The sequence below is a fragment of the Grammomys surdaster genome, unplaced genomic scaffold (genome assembly GCF_004785775.1).
Source record: "Grammomys surdaster isolate TR1022 unplaced genomic scaffold, NIH_TR_1.0 212, whole genome shotgun sequence".
In the NCBI taxonomy this organism is placed as follows: domain Eukaryota; kingdom Metazoa; phylum Chordata; class Mammalia; order Rodentia; family Muridae; genus Grammomys; species Grammomys surdaster.
Genome location: NW_021604657.1, coordinates 7,156,325 through 7,174,966, shown reverse-complemented (window position 1 = coordinate 7,174,966; position 18,642 = coordinate 7,156,325). Strand labels below are relative to the sequence as shown.

Sequence of the window (18,642 nt, the reverse complement as noted above, 5' to 3'; positions counted from 1 at the left end):
ATCAAGTCTATGATTGGACCACCATGCTCTGCACATCAAGACAGTCCCTCCAGCTCTGCTGATAATTATAAAATGGAAATGCTCCAATAGGCATGAAGAGCTGGCCAATAGTATTAAGCAATCAGTAAAAATTAGTTAAGTGCCTGTGATGGTTAATTTTAAGTGTCCAGATTGTCTAGGTAAGAAATAGAGATTTTTTTTGATAGCTTTGTGGGTGTGTCTGTGAGGCTGTTTCTAGAGAATTATAGCATGTGCACTTGGCTGGACTTGTCCTTAGTCTGGGCAGGCACCATCCAACCAGAGCACAATCACAAAGAGATTGATGTCTCCTTCAAAAGCCAGGGCATATTCAGCTCTTGCAATGGACATTAGAGTCCAAGCTGTTTGGTCTCCAGGACTTAACAACAGCTTCCTCCATGGGTTCTACAGCCTTTGACTTAAAACAGAGAGTATACCTTCAGCTTCCCTTGCACTAAGGTCTTGAGACTGGAACTGATATATGCTATGAGTGTCCCAAGGTCCCCAGACCTGTCCTGAGATTTCCCACATGTTATAATTGTGTGGACTAGTTGTTCAGTTAAACCCTTCTCATCTGTCACACATGGACCCTCTGGTCTGATTCTTTGAAGAACTATCTTAGTTTCTACTGCTTCAAGGAGACGCCATGACCAAGGCAACTTATAAAATAAAGCATTTAATTAGGAGCTTGTTTATAGTTTCAAAGTATGAAACTATGACCCTCATGGCAAGAAATGTGGCAGCAGGCAGGTAGGTAGCCATGGTGCTGCAGCAATAGCTAAGAACTTTTACATCCCGATCTAAAAATTGAAGGGAGAGAGAAGGAGACTGGGCCTGGTGTGGGCTTTTGAAACCACAAAGCCCACCCCTAGTGGCACACCTCCTCCAACAAGGCCACACCTCCTACTTCATCCCAAACAGTTTACCAAGTAATAACCAAGCATTCAAATATATGAACCTGTGAGAGCCATTCTCATTCAAGCCACACGAAGAACCCTCACTGAAGTCATGCTGGTACAAAAGTATACAAAAGGACCTCCCAGAATCACCAAGAATTTTTTTTTTATCTTTTTAAATGATCCTTTGTGAGTTTCACATCATGCACCCCATGTGATCATTTCCCCATCCCCTCATATCTACCCTTTGCCCTCGCAACCTCCCCCTAAAATAAAAAACACACAAGCAAATAAACAAAAAACAACAATAAAAACAAAGCATAGGAAACGTCTCATCGTGGAAAGCCGTAGTATGTCACAGTGTGTCCCACAGTATATCCCTCTGTCCATACATCTTTACTTGTGAATGTTTGTTGCAATGAGTCACTGGTCATTCGAGATCTCTGGCTTCTGTGACACCGTTAATATCGGATCCTCACTGGGACTCCTCCCAGTTACCTTATTGTTGCCCTGTGTCATGGAGACCCTGCAGCTTTGGATCAGCAGGCCTGGTCCATTCATGTGTCCCAACCATTCGCCCATGATGTAGATTTTGGAGTGGGCCAACTCAGAGCCCTGGATCTGGGCCTGGTGGTAGCTGAACTGGTCAACAAACCTGCTGTCCCTTATCCTCACCAGCAGGGCAAGCTCTCCACCAGCACTGCTCCAGCTAAGCCACCCAATGCCACCATTGGCAGGAGGCAGGCACAGCTTCTCTGCTCTCCTGCCCTCCAGGCTGGCTCACCTGCACCCACACCTACCTTCAGAGCCAGCTCCATTGTGCTACCCAGTCAAGGTTCTGACCGCTCTCTCTAGCAATGCAGCTGGCAAGGGGGCAGGGCCATCTCTCCTACTCTTATGACCCGAGGGTCAGCTCATCTGACTGCTTCAGGTGGTGAGGGGCAAGGGGGCAGGGCAGGCGTCACCCCTACACCCATGCCACCCTACAGCAGATGAGTGGTGGGGTCAGCTTTCTCACGCTCACGCCCTTGGAGTCCGCTCACTCCCGCCCCAGCCAGGAAGTCCAGGCGCTCCACTGCGATGCTTGGGCAAGGCACAGGGCCTGCTCTTGTAAGCTGCTGCAGGTGAGAGGTAGAGCCAGCTCTCCAGAGCACTGCAGCCAGTGAGGGGCGGGGCCAGTTCTGTACAGTCCCTGAACATCTCCGTGGTCCCTAGCAGCTGCCCCAACCAGTGATGACCACATGTTCTCTAGTGGTAAAAATAAGCCATGGACATCAACATTGACCCCTGCCACTACATAACCGTGGACCAAGACATGGACCTCAGTGGCAGCTCAGGCTAAGGCCTCAGCATGGCCCCAGGTGGTCACAACAGGCTCCTCCTCTCCATCCCATCTCCAGTTCCATCTCTCTTCATAATGCTTAAGCTGCAGTTTCTCTTTCTCTCGCATCTATCCACCACACACTCACACACTGTGGTGGCTCTCGCTGCAGGCTGGCCATGTGGCTGGTGGGCCCCTGGGTGACATCCTCCTGCAAGCAGGTGTCTATGGCCCGCCTGTGCCAAATGCAGAAGTACAAGTCTGTGGGTGGCATGGCAGTCCTCAGGTCTGTCTCCTTCCTCCCATATTGCGCTGCGTGGTGGTAGACTGGGCTCTGTTTGTCTAAGGCTCACCTTTGCCATGGGATGAAGGGCAGGTCCGTGAGTGTCCTTCCCGACCTGAGCCACGTGGCATGGCAGACTGCAGGTCTTGGTCCTCCTCCTCTCTTGCTGTGCTACCTGGATTTGAATTGATTTAATTTTTATGAGTCCTGGGCATAAAACAGCTTTGGCCACCAAGCCAGGCATCAAGCTAGGATGAACCAAGGACTGCCATCTCCTCTACTTTTGACTGATATTAGAATACCATCACCAACAAGTATCTCTTTGCCCATTGCCAGGGGAGAAGAATTTTTAACCTTATTCTTCATTTCAATTTGGTTTGGGTTTTTTGAGACAGAGTTTCATATAGCCCAGGCTGTCCTCGAATATGCTATATAACCAAGGATAGCTTCAAACATCTGAGCTGGGTCTTGCTTATGAGAAGCTGGAGATCAAAGCAAGGGCTTGGGCTTCGAACATGTTAGACAAGTACTCTCTCCACTTCAAGTCCCATTAAGGAGTTTTTAGGAAAGCCTATAGGATATCTATATCTATTTCAAACTGGATGCTGCCTGTACAATTTATTGTGAGCACAGCAGTGCATCTCAAAATCATAACCTGCTTGCAGAACAGAGCTGAACTATGACCCTGAGAAAACTCTGTTCAGCATATTTTTAAAATGAAACCATGAAGCAAGGGGAAACAGAGTGGGCTGTAGCATTGTCCAATCATATTTTGACATAAGGGATTGAGCAAGGGAGTTTCCACCAATCAGGATAGGAGTTGGTTCTGGGGCCTGGGAATATGAACTTAGTTTGACCTTGCCAGCAAGATGAAGAAGTTGTCCCTGAGATGTCTGGACTCAGACAACTGTTTACTTTCAATAGAAGCTGTTAAGCTATTGGGAAGTCCCCAGCTCTCCTAGGGGCTGGGACCTTGAATTTAGTTTCTCCTGATGATTAAATGAAGTCTGTAAGTCAAATGGTAATACCTAGAATAAGTTTCTTTTGCTTGCTTCCAATATTGTGAGGAAGGAGAACAGAGAGGGTGAGTTTGCCAGAGTGGCTTCATGACCAACTCTGCAGGTGATGGTACCTGTGAGACTCAGTCACAAATGAGAGCTGCACCCACTTCAGATGTCATTTGCAACCCACAGGGGCCTCTGGGCTACAAATCAAGAGATCCACAACCCCTATCTTACTGTTTCATAATTTGTTATAATGGCTTACAGAGCCCAGGAAACAGTTATTTGCATTTGCCAGTTTATTATAAAGGATGCAAACAGAACTAGGATGTGGCTCCGTTGGTAGTGTGCTTGTCTCACATGCCCAAGGCCTTGGGTTTGATCCCCAGCACTGCATGAATTGGTGTGATGGTGTACTTCTGTAATTCCAGCACTCAGAAACGTGTGCATAAGAATCAGGAGTTCAAGTCCATCTTTGTCTGTGTAATAAGTTCGAGGCCAGCCTGGATTAGATGAAATCTTGTCTCAAACAAAACAAAACAAAATGTATGAATGGGCAGTGCAGAGGTACGTAGGGTAAAGTGGGAGAAACATAGAGTCCCAGCATGCCTGGATATTCTCTAACCCCTCACTTAGATTTTGTATAGAATCCCTATTACACATGCATGCTTGATTAAACTATTGGCCTTTGATGACTGAAGTTAATTTCTAGCCCTTCCCCCCTCTCCAGAGGTTATGCTGAACACGCCAGTCTTTCAATCACATACTTAGTTTCTCTAGCAACCCTCAGTCTACTTAGAGGATGAGCTGGGTAGGACCAGCCTCTTTTGAAACTTTTTTTCTCTGCAACAAATTATCCCCCTTGGGAAAATGGGACGATTGGAACTGTGCTAATGAACAGTTCATGATTCAGGACTGTGGAAGACCAGAAATAAAGTTTTGTTCCCAATTGCTAGTACAGAGTCCCTATTATCTTTGAAATGACTAGAATGCTGAATATTTGTATATGTTACCTCAGTAGTTTAAGGAATAGGGCATGGTTAGAAGTTTAGAGCATTCAACCCACTCCCCCTGGGGATGGGACAGAGGTTGGAGATTGAAATTGTGCAATGACTTAATCAATCATGCATACCTAATGACACCTCTATAAAAAGTCCTGAATAGCAGGATTTAGAAAGCTACTGGGTAAACATTTGTAGGTGCTGGAAAGGGTGTTAGGAGACTTTTCCTGAAGAGACATAGACAAACATTTATTTACCCAGCAAGTGGGCTCATCAAACAGAGGAGCTTTTGTTCAGGCCAGACAACCTTAGGGAGGGGCCTTTTGAATCTCATGAATTTCAGGAGCTTCCTGAGAGTTGTTGGTTGTTTACTTCCTGAGCATTGTAAATTTTGTTAACTTCCTGAGTCTTAACAAACCTCCCTCTGGGATGGAATATTTCAAATCAGAGGAAACTTCTACACAACCAAAGTGAAGCAGAATCGGACAGAAACTGCACTCCCATCCCCCAGCCTTGCACCATGCATCTCTTTCGTTTAAGTGTTTCTGAGTTGCGTCTTCTATATTCCTTTTTTTTAAAGGAAGGGGACAGTTTTTGTTTTTTGTTTTCTGTTTTTTGTTCTGTTTTTAATTTATATAAGTACACTGGAGCTGTCTTCAGACACACCAGAAGAGGGCATCAGATCCCATTACTGATGGTTGTGAGACACCATGTGGTTGCTGGGAATTGAACTCAGGATCTCTGGAAAAGCAGTCGGTGCTCTTAACCACTGAACCATCTCTCCAGCCTGAATCTTTTGTATTCAACTGGTAATCATAAAGTAGTTTTCTGAGTGCTCGCTTCGGCAGCACATATACTAAAATTGGAACTATACAGAGAAAGTTAGCATGGCCCCTCCGCAAGGATGCCACACAAATTCGTGAAGCGTTCCATATTTTTTCATAGAAATCTATACTGTGACTATGAATACCATTTAGACAAATTTAACAAAAAGCTTGAATGTTTTACTTTTCATTTTATATTGTCATCTAATTTTCAGTGTTAATTTTTTCATATCATAATGTTTCTCATCTGTATTAGAAATTGCCATGCTTTTTTTGAACTTTTTAGTGGGAACCAACCTTTTAACTAGCATTTTACTCTCATAAACTCAATTTGACAAATTTGCAAATATTAACTTGAATATTAGTGTGAAATCATAATTTAACGATGTGTGTTTAAGATTAATTATTCAATGTAATTTTTAATAAAATTAAATACATTAAGTAGAGAATTATAAAATAACTTTTATTTGCCAGGAAAAAAAAAGTAGTTTTCTGAGTTCCATGTATCATTTTAGTAAATTATTATACTTGAAAGGGGATGTTGTAGGAATGTCCTATTTCAATGACATGCTGGTAGATGTATAGGTAGTGTGGGGATCCTGTACTTAAATCACTGGTGTCTGAAGTGACAGTAGTTATGAGGAACTGAACCCTTAAACATAAGGAGCTTGAACCAAACTCAAACTCTGTCAGAACTGAATCGAAGTGTGCTGAAATTTCTGACTGATCTCTACCGTGAAACAAGTTTATGAGCTTAGCAGTGGTTTTAATGAGAATGTCCATGATAGGCTCAGATTGTTGAACATTAAGTGCCCTTGATGGAGCTATTCATGGAGGTTTGGGAAGTGAGGCCTTGCTGGAGGAAATGTGTCACTAGGGGCAGGCGTTGAGGTTGCAAAAGCCTCACACCATTCCAGCTATGCTGTCTGCTACATGCTTGAAATTTCAAAATGTGAATTCTCAGCTGTGGCAGTCACCACGTCTGCCTGCTGCCACACTTCCCTGCCGTAGTGGTGTTCGACTCTTAGCTCTATGGAACTATAAATCTAAATAAACAGTTTCTATAAGTTGCCTTGATCATGGTGTTGTATCACACTAACAGAAAAAGTAAATGGCTTGTATGCAAGGTGCACTAAAGCTGTTCATGAGTTGCCGAAATTCAGCTCTCAGGAGAAACTAAAAGATATCCTCTGCCCTTTTCTTTTGAGTCACCCACCCCGCTGATGCCCTCGGGAGCTACACTCTCACCATCAACATTCTAGGCACCTGTCACTCTTCATCTCCTGCATTCGTCCCAGGATAGCAAGGTTTCTCTGTCCTCTCCTCTCTTTAATTTTATGACCATATTACCTTTCACGGGAGCTATTCCAGCTCTTTGTCCTTTCTCCTGGAAAAGTATCTGTTTTCCTTTTCCTCAAAGCCAATAACCCCTTCTTCCTAGCAATACATCTACTGTTTATTGCACTGTTCAAGCAAATAGACAACTTCAAGCCATAATTGAAGTCTTCCTGAGCAAGAATTACCATAGACAAATCTCTTCTATTTGCCAGAAGTAGGTAGGTACCCATTCAGACTCACCAGAGGCAAAATGAGAATTTTATTTTATGGAATCAGTTGTTCAGGAAAATCGACAGCATAGTGTGTTTGCTTAAGTATTCATGATGCCCTTGGATTAATCTCCAGCTTTGCGAATTAGAAGGAAGCGGAGGGGAAGGATGAGGAGGAGAAGGAAGAAGAGAAAGAGGAAGAAGAAAAGAAGAGGAGGAAGAGAAGAAGGAGGAGAAAGAGAAGGACAAGGAGGAGGAAGAAAAGGAGAAGGAGGAAGAGAAGCAGTAGGATGTAAAACCCAAGGACTACTGTCAAGTAGCAGACTATAGGACAAAAATCAAAACTACTCTTTCAGATCCTGCCTCCCTGCTCTTCAGCACCATATCATATTTGTTAAAGCATATCCTATCATATCCCACCTTCATTTTTCCTGCCATCTTGGCTTTCTCTGCTTCTCTGCCCACTTGATACAAGCAGCCACATATAAATCCCAAGATGTGCAAGTCTTCAGCTCAAGCATCATCCGAGTCCAAATAAGACTACAAGATTCCAATGGCAGAAACCCAAAGAAGAAACTCATTCCATGCTGTCTTCTTAGGCTACAAATAGCAACTAAATGTCTGCCTGTAACTAGCTGGTTCCTTTGTGAAACCAGTTGTCAAAGGAACAGGCTTTAGAAATGGGATAGTGTCCTTCCTGGTAGATATTCCCAAACTTGGAAGCAGTTGTACTATAGTACTAAGTGCTTATTAGAATTATGTATAGTCAGTCTACAGAGAACCAGTAGGAAGAGTGGGGACTGTAGTAAAGAGGGCAGTGCAGAACCTAACGGACCACCCAGTCAATGATCTTTAATGGTTGGAGCAACTTCCAGGAGCAGCTGGAGATGCATAGTGGCTGTTTGCATACACTTGGACTGACACTGGAAGTGAAAAAGCAGGAAGTACACTGGGAAGCCACTGAGCACGAACAGGAAGATGTATAGGAATTCCATCTGGGGCTGGTCAATGATGGGTGCCAGCACCAGGTAGAGCGACACCAGGAACATGATGGCAGGGATGACGGTGGGAACCTGCAGAGGGCACAAAGAGGTTATTTGACCCCTGGACCTGGAATGACTTGGGTGTCACTGAGTTTGGTTCTTCCTGTCTATCTCTTGTTTATTTCTACCTGCCACAAGTGCCTCTGCTCCAGTATCTCCAGGAATGCCAGGCTGGGTCAGGGGAGCCACCTCCTGGGCTATAGGGGGCTCAGAAGAAGCAGAGTCTGGAGCCCAGCATTGATCTCTCTGTGCTATGTGGCTTCTGTGTTTGTGTTCCATCTTTCTCCTTCATGGCCCTCCAGAAGAGAAATGGTCAGTACCCCTTACCACTCCCCACCAGAAACTTGCAATGTCCTATCCTACAAAATACAATGACAATAACAGCCACTGATATGCCTTGTTTAGGCTGGCAGTTCTCAATCTGTGGGTCTCGACCCCTTTGGGGAGGGTCACATATCAGATATCCTGCATATCAGGTATTTACATTATGATTCATAATTAGCAAAATTACAGTTATGAAGTAGCAAGAAGGACTAGAGAGATGGCTCAGTAGTTAAGAGCACTGACTACTCTTCCGGAGGTCCTGAGTTCAATTCTCAGCAACCACGAGGTGGCTCACAACCATCTGTAATGGGATCTGATGCCCTCTTTTGGTGTGTCCGAAGACAGCTACAGTGAACTTATGCAAAATAAAATAAATAAATCTTAAAAAAGAAGGAGGGTGAGGAAGAGGAAAAGGAGGAGGAGGAGGAGGAGGAAGAGGAGAAGGAGGAGGAGGAAGAGGAAGAAGAGGAGGAGGAAGAGGAGGAGGAGGAGGAGAAGGAGAAGGAGAAATGAAAACAATTTTATGGTTGGGGGCAACCACAACATGAGGAACTGTATTAAAGGATTGCTGCATTAGGAAGGCTGAGAACCACTGGCCTAGGCCTTGAAGATGACTATCCTGAAAGTTACCTTGTAAGTGTGGGGAAGATTCTTCGTCTTTATTCTCAAATACAGGAGACAGGCAAAGGTGGTCCCATAGGTGAGCCAGGACAGGAAGCTGCAGCGAGAAGTGGAAAGGGTAGATGAGGCCTCTCTGACGGAACTTGTTTGGATCAGAACAAAATATTTAAAGACAAGAAGGAGTATTTTGTCTTCTCTAGGAGAGTTGAGGGCTGCTATAAAGATGGTTCAATGGTTAGTGCATTTGCTACTCTCACAGAGGACTCTGGTTTGGCTTCTATCACCCATGTGGTGGCTCACAAACATCCTTAACTCCAGGTTCACGAGATGTGATGCCTTCTGCTGACCTCTGTGGGAATCAGGCACAAATGTGATACACAAACATACATACAGACAGAGCACACATAAAATAAAATAAATACATTTTAGTTAAAATTTAAAAAGCTTAAAGATGACCCAGTGAGGAGTCACAAAACAAAAAGACGTGAAATCAGGGTAGGATCTCGGTAGAAGGAAGAAGTGTGGTTTGTGGAGGGGGAGGAAAAGAGAGGGCAGAGAGAGAAGTGTGGCCAGAATATGTGTGTGTGTGTGTGTGTGTGTGTGTATATATATGTGTGTGTGTGTATTACACTATACATTATATATGTTATATAATATACTATGCATTATACAATATTATATATTATGTTATATATTATATTAATCATTATATATATATATATGAAATTGTCAAAAATAACTGCTTCCTGCCCTTTAAGCTAAAATCAAGTGTGAAACTGTCAAACAGTATATTAATTTTTAAAATAAAATACTTTGAAAAGGAGAACATGATGGAATCTCAAGGAGGCCTGTGCTCATTGGAGGCACATCTCACTGGAAATAGAGCTGTTCTCTCAACCCATCATTCCTTTATGGTTGGTGACATTCATTACATGTAGACTGCTAAACACCCAATAAGCTCTTGTCTCTAGCCTTTCCAAGGTCTATAGTTGGAGTGGTTGCCCCTGTTCTGCTAAAATTCCACCTGAGGCTCTGGTGAAATGGCTCAGTCAGTAAAGAGCTTACTGCCCAAGTACAAAGACCTGAGTTCATTCCCCAGAACCCATAGGAGAGCCAGGTGTGGTGCTATGGGTTTGAAATCCCAGCACTGTAAGGCAGACATAAGTGGATACCTAGGCTCACTGGCTAGCCAGCCTAGCCTACTGGGCTAGTTTCACACTTGCCCATATTCCATATTGGAAATACTGCCATAAGTTCTAGGCCAACTTGGTCTATGTAGCATGTTCTAGACCAGCCAGAGTTACATAGTGAGATGCTATATGTGCTAGCTAGATTTATGTCAACTTGACACAAGCTAGAGTTAGCTGAAAAGAGGGAATCTCAATTGAGAATATGTCTCCACAAGGTCTGACTGTGGGACACTTTCTTAGTTAGTGATTGATGGAGAGGGTGAGCCCATTGTGGATGGTACCATCCCTGGGAGGTGGTCCTGGTTCTGTAAATGTTGCTTTTATTTCCTCTGATAATAGGATGAGATGGGAGCTGTACCAAAGCTGTGCAAATACTCTGGCTGAACCCAGAGTGTTTCCTTCTCTGCTCTAACTATCCATAGGCCTAGGTCTGGAAGCTTCTAGTCTCTGTACAATCTAATCTTCCAAGCTGACTTTGGAAATATGTTTTAACTTTCTGGCTCCTTCTCATTCTCTGGTTCGCTCTATCTTCACTTGTGTCTAGCTTGTTCTCTGCAAACGTCTCTGTAAAACTGCCATACCACACCACACACCACACACCACACCTCTCTCTCCCTCTTGCTGCTCTTCAGTAGCCTCTCTTTCCTGTGCTCTTCTCCTGTGCATTGGACATATCCTATCTCTGACTGATTCTGTCAAATCTTTCTTTGATTTGTCACTTTGTCTGCCCCTCAATTAGACGTCATTTTCAAACATGGCTGCTTCCTTCTACAAACCTTACCTTCGTTATTAGGGATTAAAGGTGTGTACTAAGGACGTATCTATATTCTAGCCAGATCATACTATAATCCAGGGTGTTTTCTGCATTCTGGCTGTATCATGTAGACCTAAAGGAACTTTGGATGTGATCCTTTGCCAGAGCAGCCACCTCACTGGATTAAAAGTCCTCTACATAGTTCTATAAGAAAGCAGGCTGAGCAAGTCATGATGAGCAAGTCAGTAAGCAGCACTCTTCTGTGGCCCCTGCATCAGTTTCTGCCTCCAGGTTCCTGCTCTGTTTGAGTTCTTGGCCTGACTTTCTTCAGTAATGGTCTATAATGTAGAAGTATAACTCAAATAGCCTTTCTTCTCCAACTTGGTTTTGGTCATGGTGTTTCATCTCAGCAATAGAAACCCTAACTAGGACATTGAGCTTTTAAAAATGTAAATGGCATATAAGAAATGCCATCCAGGTTTGGTCCCCTGTCCTTCACATACACATGTGCATGAGTACACACCACACACACACACACACACACACACACACACACACACACACACTTGCATACACATAGATACATAGACAAATTCTATCTAACTTGGCAAGTAAGGTCCAGAACAAGTCATCCCTTGAGGTGACCAAGACTGTAAAGTATTAGGTCCTAACTGAACAGATCACCCCAGAATTCTTGCTCTGTACGGAGACATTTTGGTCACATTCTCCAGTCTCTACCTGAAGACACTTCCACCCCCTCCCTGATCTGCAGTGGATTAGATTTTGTTATTGCCATATAATGATTTCCATCTTTCTCATGGGAAAAAAATGAAAATAAAACATTATTTGTGACTTGCTGTTCCCAACAGTCACACCAAGCACTGAACGTCCTGTTCTAGATTAGACAACAGAGCAATGGAACGTGCGATGCCTGAGAAATTACTGAACCGCCCTCTGTACGCAAGTACTATGCTCATCTGGTAGTTGAAGAATCACCCCTGTTTCAAATGAGCTTAGAAAATTACAAACGGGTATCACAACAGCCTGTAGTCTCTGTCTGGAGGAAAACATTAAAAGGAGTCAGAACATCCCCTTCCTGTCATGAAATCATTCACTGTGCCTAAACAGCTGGCTGTGAATCTACACTGAGTTCTGAAGAATTGTATGGGACAGAATCCAGAGCACTAGCCCCATCTACAAGGGGGGAAAAATCATACCGTATCCAAGGGCTCTCCAGCAGTACAGTGCCTACATGCCCTCCAACATCATCTCAGGAGGAGAAAGGAGGACTAAGAAAAACGTGACAGCAGCAGCCCAGCCTTAGCATTTGTGTGTGTATGTGTGTGTGTGTTTGTGTGTGTGTGTGTGTGTGTAGATAAATGGCAGATAGATAGATAGATAGATAGATAGATAGATAGATAGATAGATAGATAGATAGCCACGCAAGCAGAGAGACAGACAGATATTATTTGGATGTAAAATATTGCCCCACAAGCTCATGTGTTTGAAGCACCTGAAAGTTACTGTTTTAGGAGATTATTGAGAGGTAGGGGGATGAAGGCTCAATGAAGAGATGGGTCTCGGGGCGGGGGAGGGGCAGGTCTTGAGATTTATAACATCCAGCCTCCTGTCCTCTCTCTGATTCCTGGTCCACTGAGATACGAGCAAGCAGCTACACAGACCTCTCAACACAGCCTCCAACCATTCCCGTTACCATGCCTCTCTACCACACTGGTCTCTACTCTATGATGAGAAAAATTTGTGTGTGTGTGCACACTTGCACATAGGCACTCCAGAAGACAACACACACATTTATATGTGCGAGTTTGTACATGTAAGGGTATAGAGATGCATAGACGTCTAGGCCACAGATACCAGCCTGTGAAATCTCACTTACCTCAGGAGGTTCACAAAGGTGCTGAAGTTTCCTGGGATGACCAGTAGCAAAGCCACAGCTGTGGTGAAGATCAAGGCTGGGGCTGGTGTCAGTCGGTGCACATGAATCATGGACATAAGCCGGGGCTGGAAAACACAGTCGGTATGAGAGAAGCTGTAGAAAAGCCATAGGAAGCAGTCTGTCCCCTGTCATGCTCTGGACACCAGTGTGCCCAATATAATGGTCATTAGTACCGTGGCTTTCAGGGGGATAGGCTTCCTTGGGTTTCTAGGGTACCCCTGATTATTATCCTCCAAATACTGTCTCCCTCTCTTTGCATCTTGTGAAGGGAATATAGTTCTCAACCCTTGATGTGGACTAGACTCTGTCGCTTGATTCACCCAATAAGACATGAGCACAAGTGACAAGCAAGGGCTTTCAATGTGTTCATATGTTTTATCTGACAACTTGAACCCATGATTCCTGAATTAATCAAAAAATGCTCTTCAGGAGCCACCTCTGCTTTGGCCTGGATCCGTGAAATAGGAACAGAGTTATTCTTAAATAAGAATGACCAAAACAAACAGGACCCCAGAAAACATAAGGATCAACAATTAAGTATTACCTCAAGCCGCTGGGATTTGGGGTTGTCTGTTATTCAGTACTATTATTACAGTAAAAGCTATCACAGGAGCAAAGAGCCTCTGAGGGAGCCTCAGAGGGAGGAGGGCCAGAGCCCCTGTGTGCTCCGGGTGTTCCTCCCTGTGGCCTCTGTACTCTTGCTATACACAAGACTTATCTCCCAACTCACATAATCCAGGAGCATAACTGCCCTTAAACCTGGAAGAGATTACAAATAACTTAGAAAGGATGGCATGTCATGTCCCCCATTCTCAGAAGAAAAGAGGACCACATTTGATTAGAAAAGTCCAGGCTTGGGCTAAAAGCTCAGGTAGGAGAAGCTATCAGTGAAAGGTGTCTCGGCTCCTCTTGGAGCCCTCCCCTCCTTGGGTGGTCCCAGTTCCCACTTCTTACCATGTGACCTTCTCTTGCAGCTGCATAACACACGCGGCTGCCGCTGAAGAACCCCCCATTGACAGCACCAAATGTTGAAAGTGCAACAGCCAAGGGCACCAGCCAGGCCCAGGACCCCAGAACTTGGTCCCTAGAACAACAGAAAGATTAATGGCAAGAACTCTAGCGGTAACTTGGAAAGGGTCCAGAAGGCCTCCTTGGAAACAGCAAGAATACCATATTTAAAGGCAAGTTCAAATCCGCATAGAGCACCTTCCTTCCCTCTCCCTAAAGTCTGTCTAGGGCTCAGGCGACACACCACATGACTCACTCACCCCCAGCTCACAGCTATGGCATCAGAGGAGAGGATCTCTGAGGATGACATAACCAGCAGGTAACTGATATTGACCAGGACATACAGGATGGTGACCAGGGGGATGGCAATCATCACTGCCCACACCAGGTTCTGCTGCAGGGTCAAGGAGAAGAGGAGAGGATAAAGTTTAGTCAATGAGGTCTTTCTAGGCCTTCAGAACATACCCAGAACTATGTTACCCACAGGGTGCTGTGCCAGACCCTGAGGGTTGGAAGAACTGTGTTCCTCCACCATGAGGTCATGATCCCAGTGGCGTGGGCACACAAAGACAGATGTGTGGGAACCGACAAGAGGTGCTAGGCAGACAGCAGTAGAGATACAGAGGGAACGGGGGCAACATCACTGAAGCTTCCAGGATGAAGGGGGCCGTCATTGGGGCTCTCTCTGAAGCATGGAAGTGACTCAGGAAGATGTGAAGGAGAATTTCGTACAGAGGAAAATAGAAGAGAAAGAAAGCTAGACTTCACTAGTGTGCTTTGCCATGGGTCGGGTTTGCCCCTCCTGGGAACATCCACTTCTGATTAGCATATCGGCCTTAAAGAAAGGACAGTTTACAGAGCTTTCTGCCAAGACTGAGCTCTGCTCATAGAAATTCTTAAAAGTGGAGTGAGACACTGAGAACAAGGCGGCCATCTCGACCTAGCTCAGCTCTTGGCAACCAGCCTCAGCGTGGATGCTGTCCCCTCTCCCTGTGTACCCTTGTATACTGGCAGGCTCTGTCCTTTCTGGCCTCTAAGTTCATGTTCGTATTGCTTCTGCAGAGCTGTGCCTAGACTCTGGTCTCCTCTCCCAGGAGGCCTTGTCTGACTGTTCTGCTTTATTGGTCCTTTCTCCCAAGAGGGCTATACTGCCAACTAGGGAAAACGAAGTAAACAGGACAGCAACAGACGCTTGTATGTGAGTTCTCCCAGGCCCCCTCCAGCCTTAAAATCTGAGACTCCCTGATCAAAGGAAAGTTGCTTTGACCACAGAATGGATAGAGCAGCGACTGCTTTACCTCCCAGGGGGTGGAATGTGGCTCTGCCTGGGCTCACACAAGTCTACCTGTAACCAAGGTGTTCTTGTTCTCACAGCCTTTATTGGGATGTCCTCGGCACAGTGAGCACCTAGTATGCATGACCCAACCTCACAGGTAGTCAGGGCAAGAAACATTTTTAAATTTAACCTCTTTCCCAGGTAATGAGCCTTGACAATAGTAGAGCCCTGGGTTGGCTCACAGACATATTTCTGGCCATAGTAGCACACGAACAGTGAGATTTTCTGATTTCATTCTGAAAGCCCTGAATTCTTCATTCAAACCCTAAGGAGTCTGCATAATAAGAGTGACCCTGGCTTGGTAAAGTTTCTGTAGTTTCTTTGGTGCAGGTGAGGAGAATGAGAAAGAAATATACCCTTTCTCTACCTTTCCAAGCCAGTTAAGGCAGAATTTTAAATACTGGCGTTTTGGCGACTGGGTTAGGTTTTGCTTTGAAATTGATATCAAGAAAGTCCCTGATCTAGCAGAGATCATCAAGCCATGGACCGTGTGGCCCGCTATTGACAATAAACTTTCACTGAAACACAGCTGTGTCCCTGTATTTACCTACAACTGTTTTCCTGCTGACACAACAGAACTGAGCGGTTGCCACAGGAAACTAGTGAATACAGGGCCTGAAATTCTAACTCTTGGATCCTTTCTAGAAAAGTTTTCCTGATAACTTCTGCAACCATAGGAGCTGGTCTTCAGCGTGAGGAACCCTACTCCTTCCTTGACCTAGTGGAAAGTCTTGCTTGAGAATGGGTGCTCTACTGCTATGAGATAGCCCTATGCACATGCTACCCGTGTACTTGAGAACTGTCCAAGCCATCTGCCAAGAATGTATGACGGAAACCTCAGAGCCCTAGGAGTAAGTGGAGGGCAGTTATTACAATAGTATGTTCCACATACAAAGAATTAGGAGAACAAAATTATATGCAAGAAATTAAAAATCACCAGGCATGGTGATATACTCCTGTAATCTCACCATTCAGAAAGTAAAGACAGGAGGATCAGAAGTTCAAGGGCACTCTTAGCCACAGAACATGTTCAAGGTCCACGGAGCCTACAATGAGACTCTTGTCTCAAAGAAAAATAATAACAAAAATAAGGATGATCCCTTAGGACTCCTAGCATGCATTCTCTCTCTCCCTCTCCCCCCCCACCCCATCTGCCTTTATCCTCTTCCTCTCCTCTGTCTCTGTTTCTATCTCTTGTTTGTTTCTATCTCTCATTTGTCTCTGTTTCTCTCTCCTCTGTCTCCATCTGTCTTTCTCCCCCCCCCTCTTTCTCAACCCTCAACCCTGTTCTTGTACTTCTCTCTCTAAACTGCCCTTCTCTTCTCAAGCAGTCCCCTCCAGTGGGCCTTTGTCAAGCCTCTGAAAGCCAGAATGCCCCTAAGCCAGCCCAGCAGGGACAGCAGAAGACTTGCAGTTCCCATTCTGTGAGAATTTGAAATTCTTGCAAGGGAAGAAGAAAACAAACAATATCTCAGAAAATATATTTATGGCAAAGAGTCAACACTGAAGTTAATTACTGAAGATCCCAGGAAGCCCTGAAGACCAGCTAGCACACTGGTTATTTAGGCTAGGCTCACAGGTAGGGTGAGGAGGCATGACTGGTTTGTTCCCCATGCCAGAGTGGCTCCCAGGCTTCAGAAACTATGAAGTATCTACTGCAATGTTTCTGGAGGGGACAATCCAGGAGGTGGCCAACAAAATTAATAAGAATTATGGTGGTATGAATTCAAAATAATTCCCCTCTTGCAGATTTCAGTATTCCCCTGCAAAAAAAAAAAAAAAAAGTGGGGTGTTGACAGTTAACCTAAGGGGCAGAAAGATGAGACCATGTGTATGATGTTATGAAATACTCTGCTTTATTAAGAAGACATAATTAAATCCCATAAACTACTCAAGGCAGATGGGCTGCCATGCAAGTCCTATGAGTACAGAGAGAGAACCTTGATTCCAGTTAGATTGCTCATGGTCTCAGTCTTTTGAGTAGCTGGAACACCCATTTCTGAAGCTGCAGATGTTCAAAGGTTCACCCACAGAAAGGCACACTCAACTCACCTTTGGGTTCTTGAGCTCCTCTACCACCGTGTTGATATTATTCCAGCCGTCAAAGGACCACAGTCCCTGGTAGAAAGCCATGCCAATGCGCCCTGCCTGCTGTGTGGTGTTGTGGAAGGCAAACTGCAGGGATTCTGTGGGAATATGGCGCTGGGCCAGCACCACGGCCCCACCCACTACAATGACTAGTAGCGAGAACACTTTGGCAGCCGTGCACACGTTCATCAGCACAGTGGACATCCGTGAGCTCCAGAAGTTGATCAGAAGCAGCAGCAGGATGCAAGAAGAAGCCACGATCTTGACTATGACCTGAGGGAGTGAGGAGCAGCCTGGATAAAAGGGAGCCAGTGCATACTCAGCGAAACTCAGAGAGACAGCAGTGATGGCAGCTGGTCTGCCTACCAGAACGAATATGTAGATGACCAGGAAGGCAGGCAGAGAGCCAAAGGTTCGCAAAATGTAGGCATAGTCTCCCCCAGATTCAGGAACCATGCTGCCCAGTTCAGCATAGCATAGGGCACCCAGCAGGGCCAGGAGGCCACAGGTTGCCCAGACAATAAGACTGGCTCCAGGACTGCCTATGTAAACCAAGACCCCCTGTGGCGACATGAAGATGCCAGAACCAATCATACAGCCAGCGGTCATGGACACTGCACTCCACAGACCAATCTCCCTCTTCAGTATCAGCGCTGCTGCCCCGCTGCCCTGCTCTTGCCCCGCGGGCTTGTCGCTGCCATCTTTCTCCTCACTTCTCTCCATCTCGAGACTTCAGCAGATACTGCCTCTGGTTGGAGACAGGTACAGGCTCTGGTACCTACTGTCCATGGGTTTCCCGAAGGCGTTAATGATTACAGTGCTGGAGGGAGTCCAAGCCAAAGGGCAAAGACCCAGGGTGTGGTCTAGAAGGAACTGATCAAGCAAGGCGTCCAACTCAAGCCTCAGCTCAGACAGTCTGTGGAGTCACTGGTCAGTATAATTCAGGAGAGGTCTAGGAGAGAAGGGGTCCCAATGGCTACTGAGACATATGGGGTGTGGCTCAGTGACAGGGTGCTTGTTCAGCATATGCAAGTTCCATCCCCAGCACTGCAGATCAGAGGGAGAGAAGAAAGGAAGCAGGAGAGGGCAAGGGGGGAAAAGAGGAAGGGATGGAGGGAGAGAAGGAAGGAAGGAATTTCTGTTGCCCCGTTCCACAGCAACATTGTGGAACGGCAGCTGGATGAGCACTCTATGTCTGCAGGAGGACAGCCAAGCGTCTCCTCTCCTCCAACCTCCTTCTGCCTCTGGCATCCCCCTTCTCCCTTCATATAACAGGTAGAGCCTGCACTCTGCCACTTCCTTTCTTCTTGCCAAGGAACAAACTCCATTCTGTACCTTCTTCACCCATCCTCCTGGTTCTTCTTTGGGCTGGGTTTTATGCAGTTGGCTTTACGACTGTCTTGAAAGCCTTGCTTCCTGGTAGACTTCCT

General features: G+C 45.4%; 1 protein-coding gene and 2 non-coding genes across 4 annotated transcripts; 1 reads left to right on the top strand and 2 right to left on the bottom strand.

Moving 5' to 3' along the window:
• Nucleotides 1–2,716: 2,716 nt before the first annotated feature.
• On the bottom strand, nt 2,717–2,860 carry LOC114625046. The gene has a single exon (XR_003712000.1). It is a non-coding gene; the product is annotated as a small nucleolar RNA SNORA48 (small nucleolar RNA).
• Nucleotides 2,861–5,352: 2,492 nt separating this feature from the next.
• LOC114625044 lies at nt 5,353–5,459 on the top strand. Its single transcript, XR_003711999.1, has one exon. It is a non-coding gene; the product is annotated as a U6 spliceosomal RNA (small nuclear RNA).
• Nucleotides 5,460–6,782: 1,323 nt separating this feature from the next.
• LOC114625032 (b(0,+)-type amino acid transporter 1-like) lies at nt 6,783–17,957 on the bottom strand. 2 transcript variants are annotated; one of them, XM_028772244.1, is made up of 6 exons: nt 17,177–17,957; nt 14,049–14,182; nt 13,735–13,864; nt 12,721–12,845; nt 8,889–8,976; nt 6,783–7,964 (listed from the first exon to the last, which is right to left on the bottom strand). In XM_028772244.1, the coding sequence occupies exons 1-6, from the start codon at nt 17,933–17,935 to the stop codon at nt 7,734–7,736; spliced, it is 1,467 nt and encodes a 488-aa protein (XP_028628077.1). In that variant the 5' UTR covers nt 17,936–17,957; the 3' UTR covers nt 6,783–7,733. The 2 variants fall into 2 exon arrangements, with proteins under 2 accessions (XP_028628077.1, XP_028628078.1); XM_028772245.1 differs by lacking the exons at nt 6,783–7,964; nt 8,889–8,976; nt 12,721–12,845; nt 13,735–13,864; nt 14,049–14,182 and adding an exon at nt 16,594–16,887 and having other exon boundaries at nt 17,177–17,956.
• Between the last annotated feature and the right edge of the window lie 685 nt (nt 17,958–18,642).

Coding starts and splice junctions, on each gene's coding strand:
- LOC114625032 (XM_028772244.1), bottom strand. CDS start 17,935: ATGGAGAGAAGTGAGGAGAAAGATGGCAGCGACAAGCCCGCGGGGCAA. Junction 14,183..17,176: donor AGGAGCTCAAGAACCCAAAG/GTGAGTTGAGTG, acceptor TTGACCCTGCAG/CAGAACCTGGTGTGGGCAGT. Junction 7,965..8,888: donor ATCTTCCCCACACTTACAAG/GTAACTTTCAGG, acceptor TGCCCTCTGCAG/GTTCCCACCGTCATCCCTGC.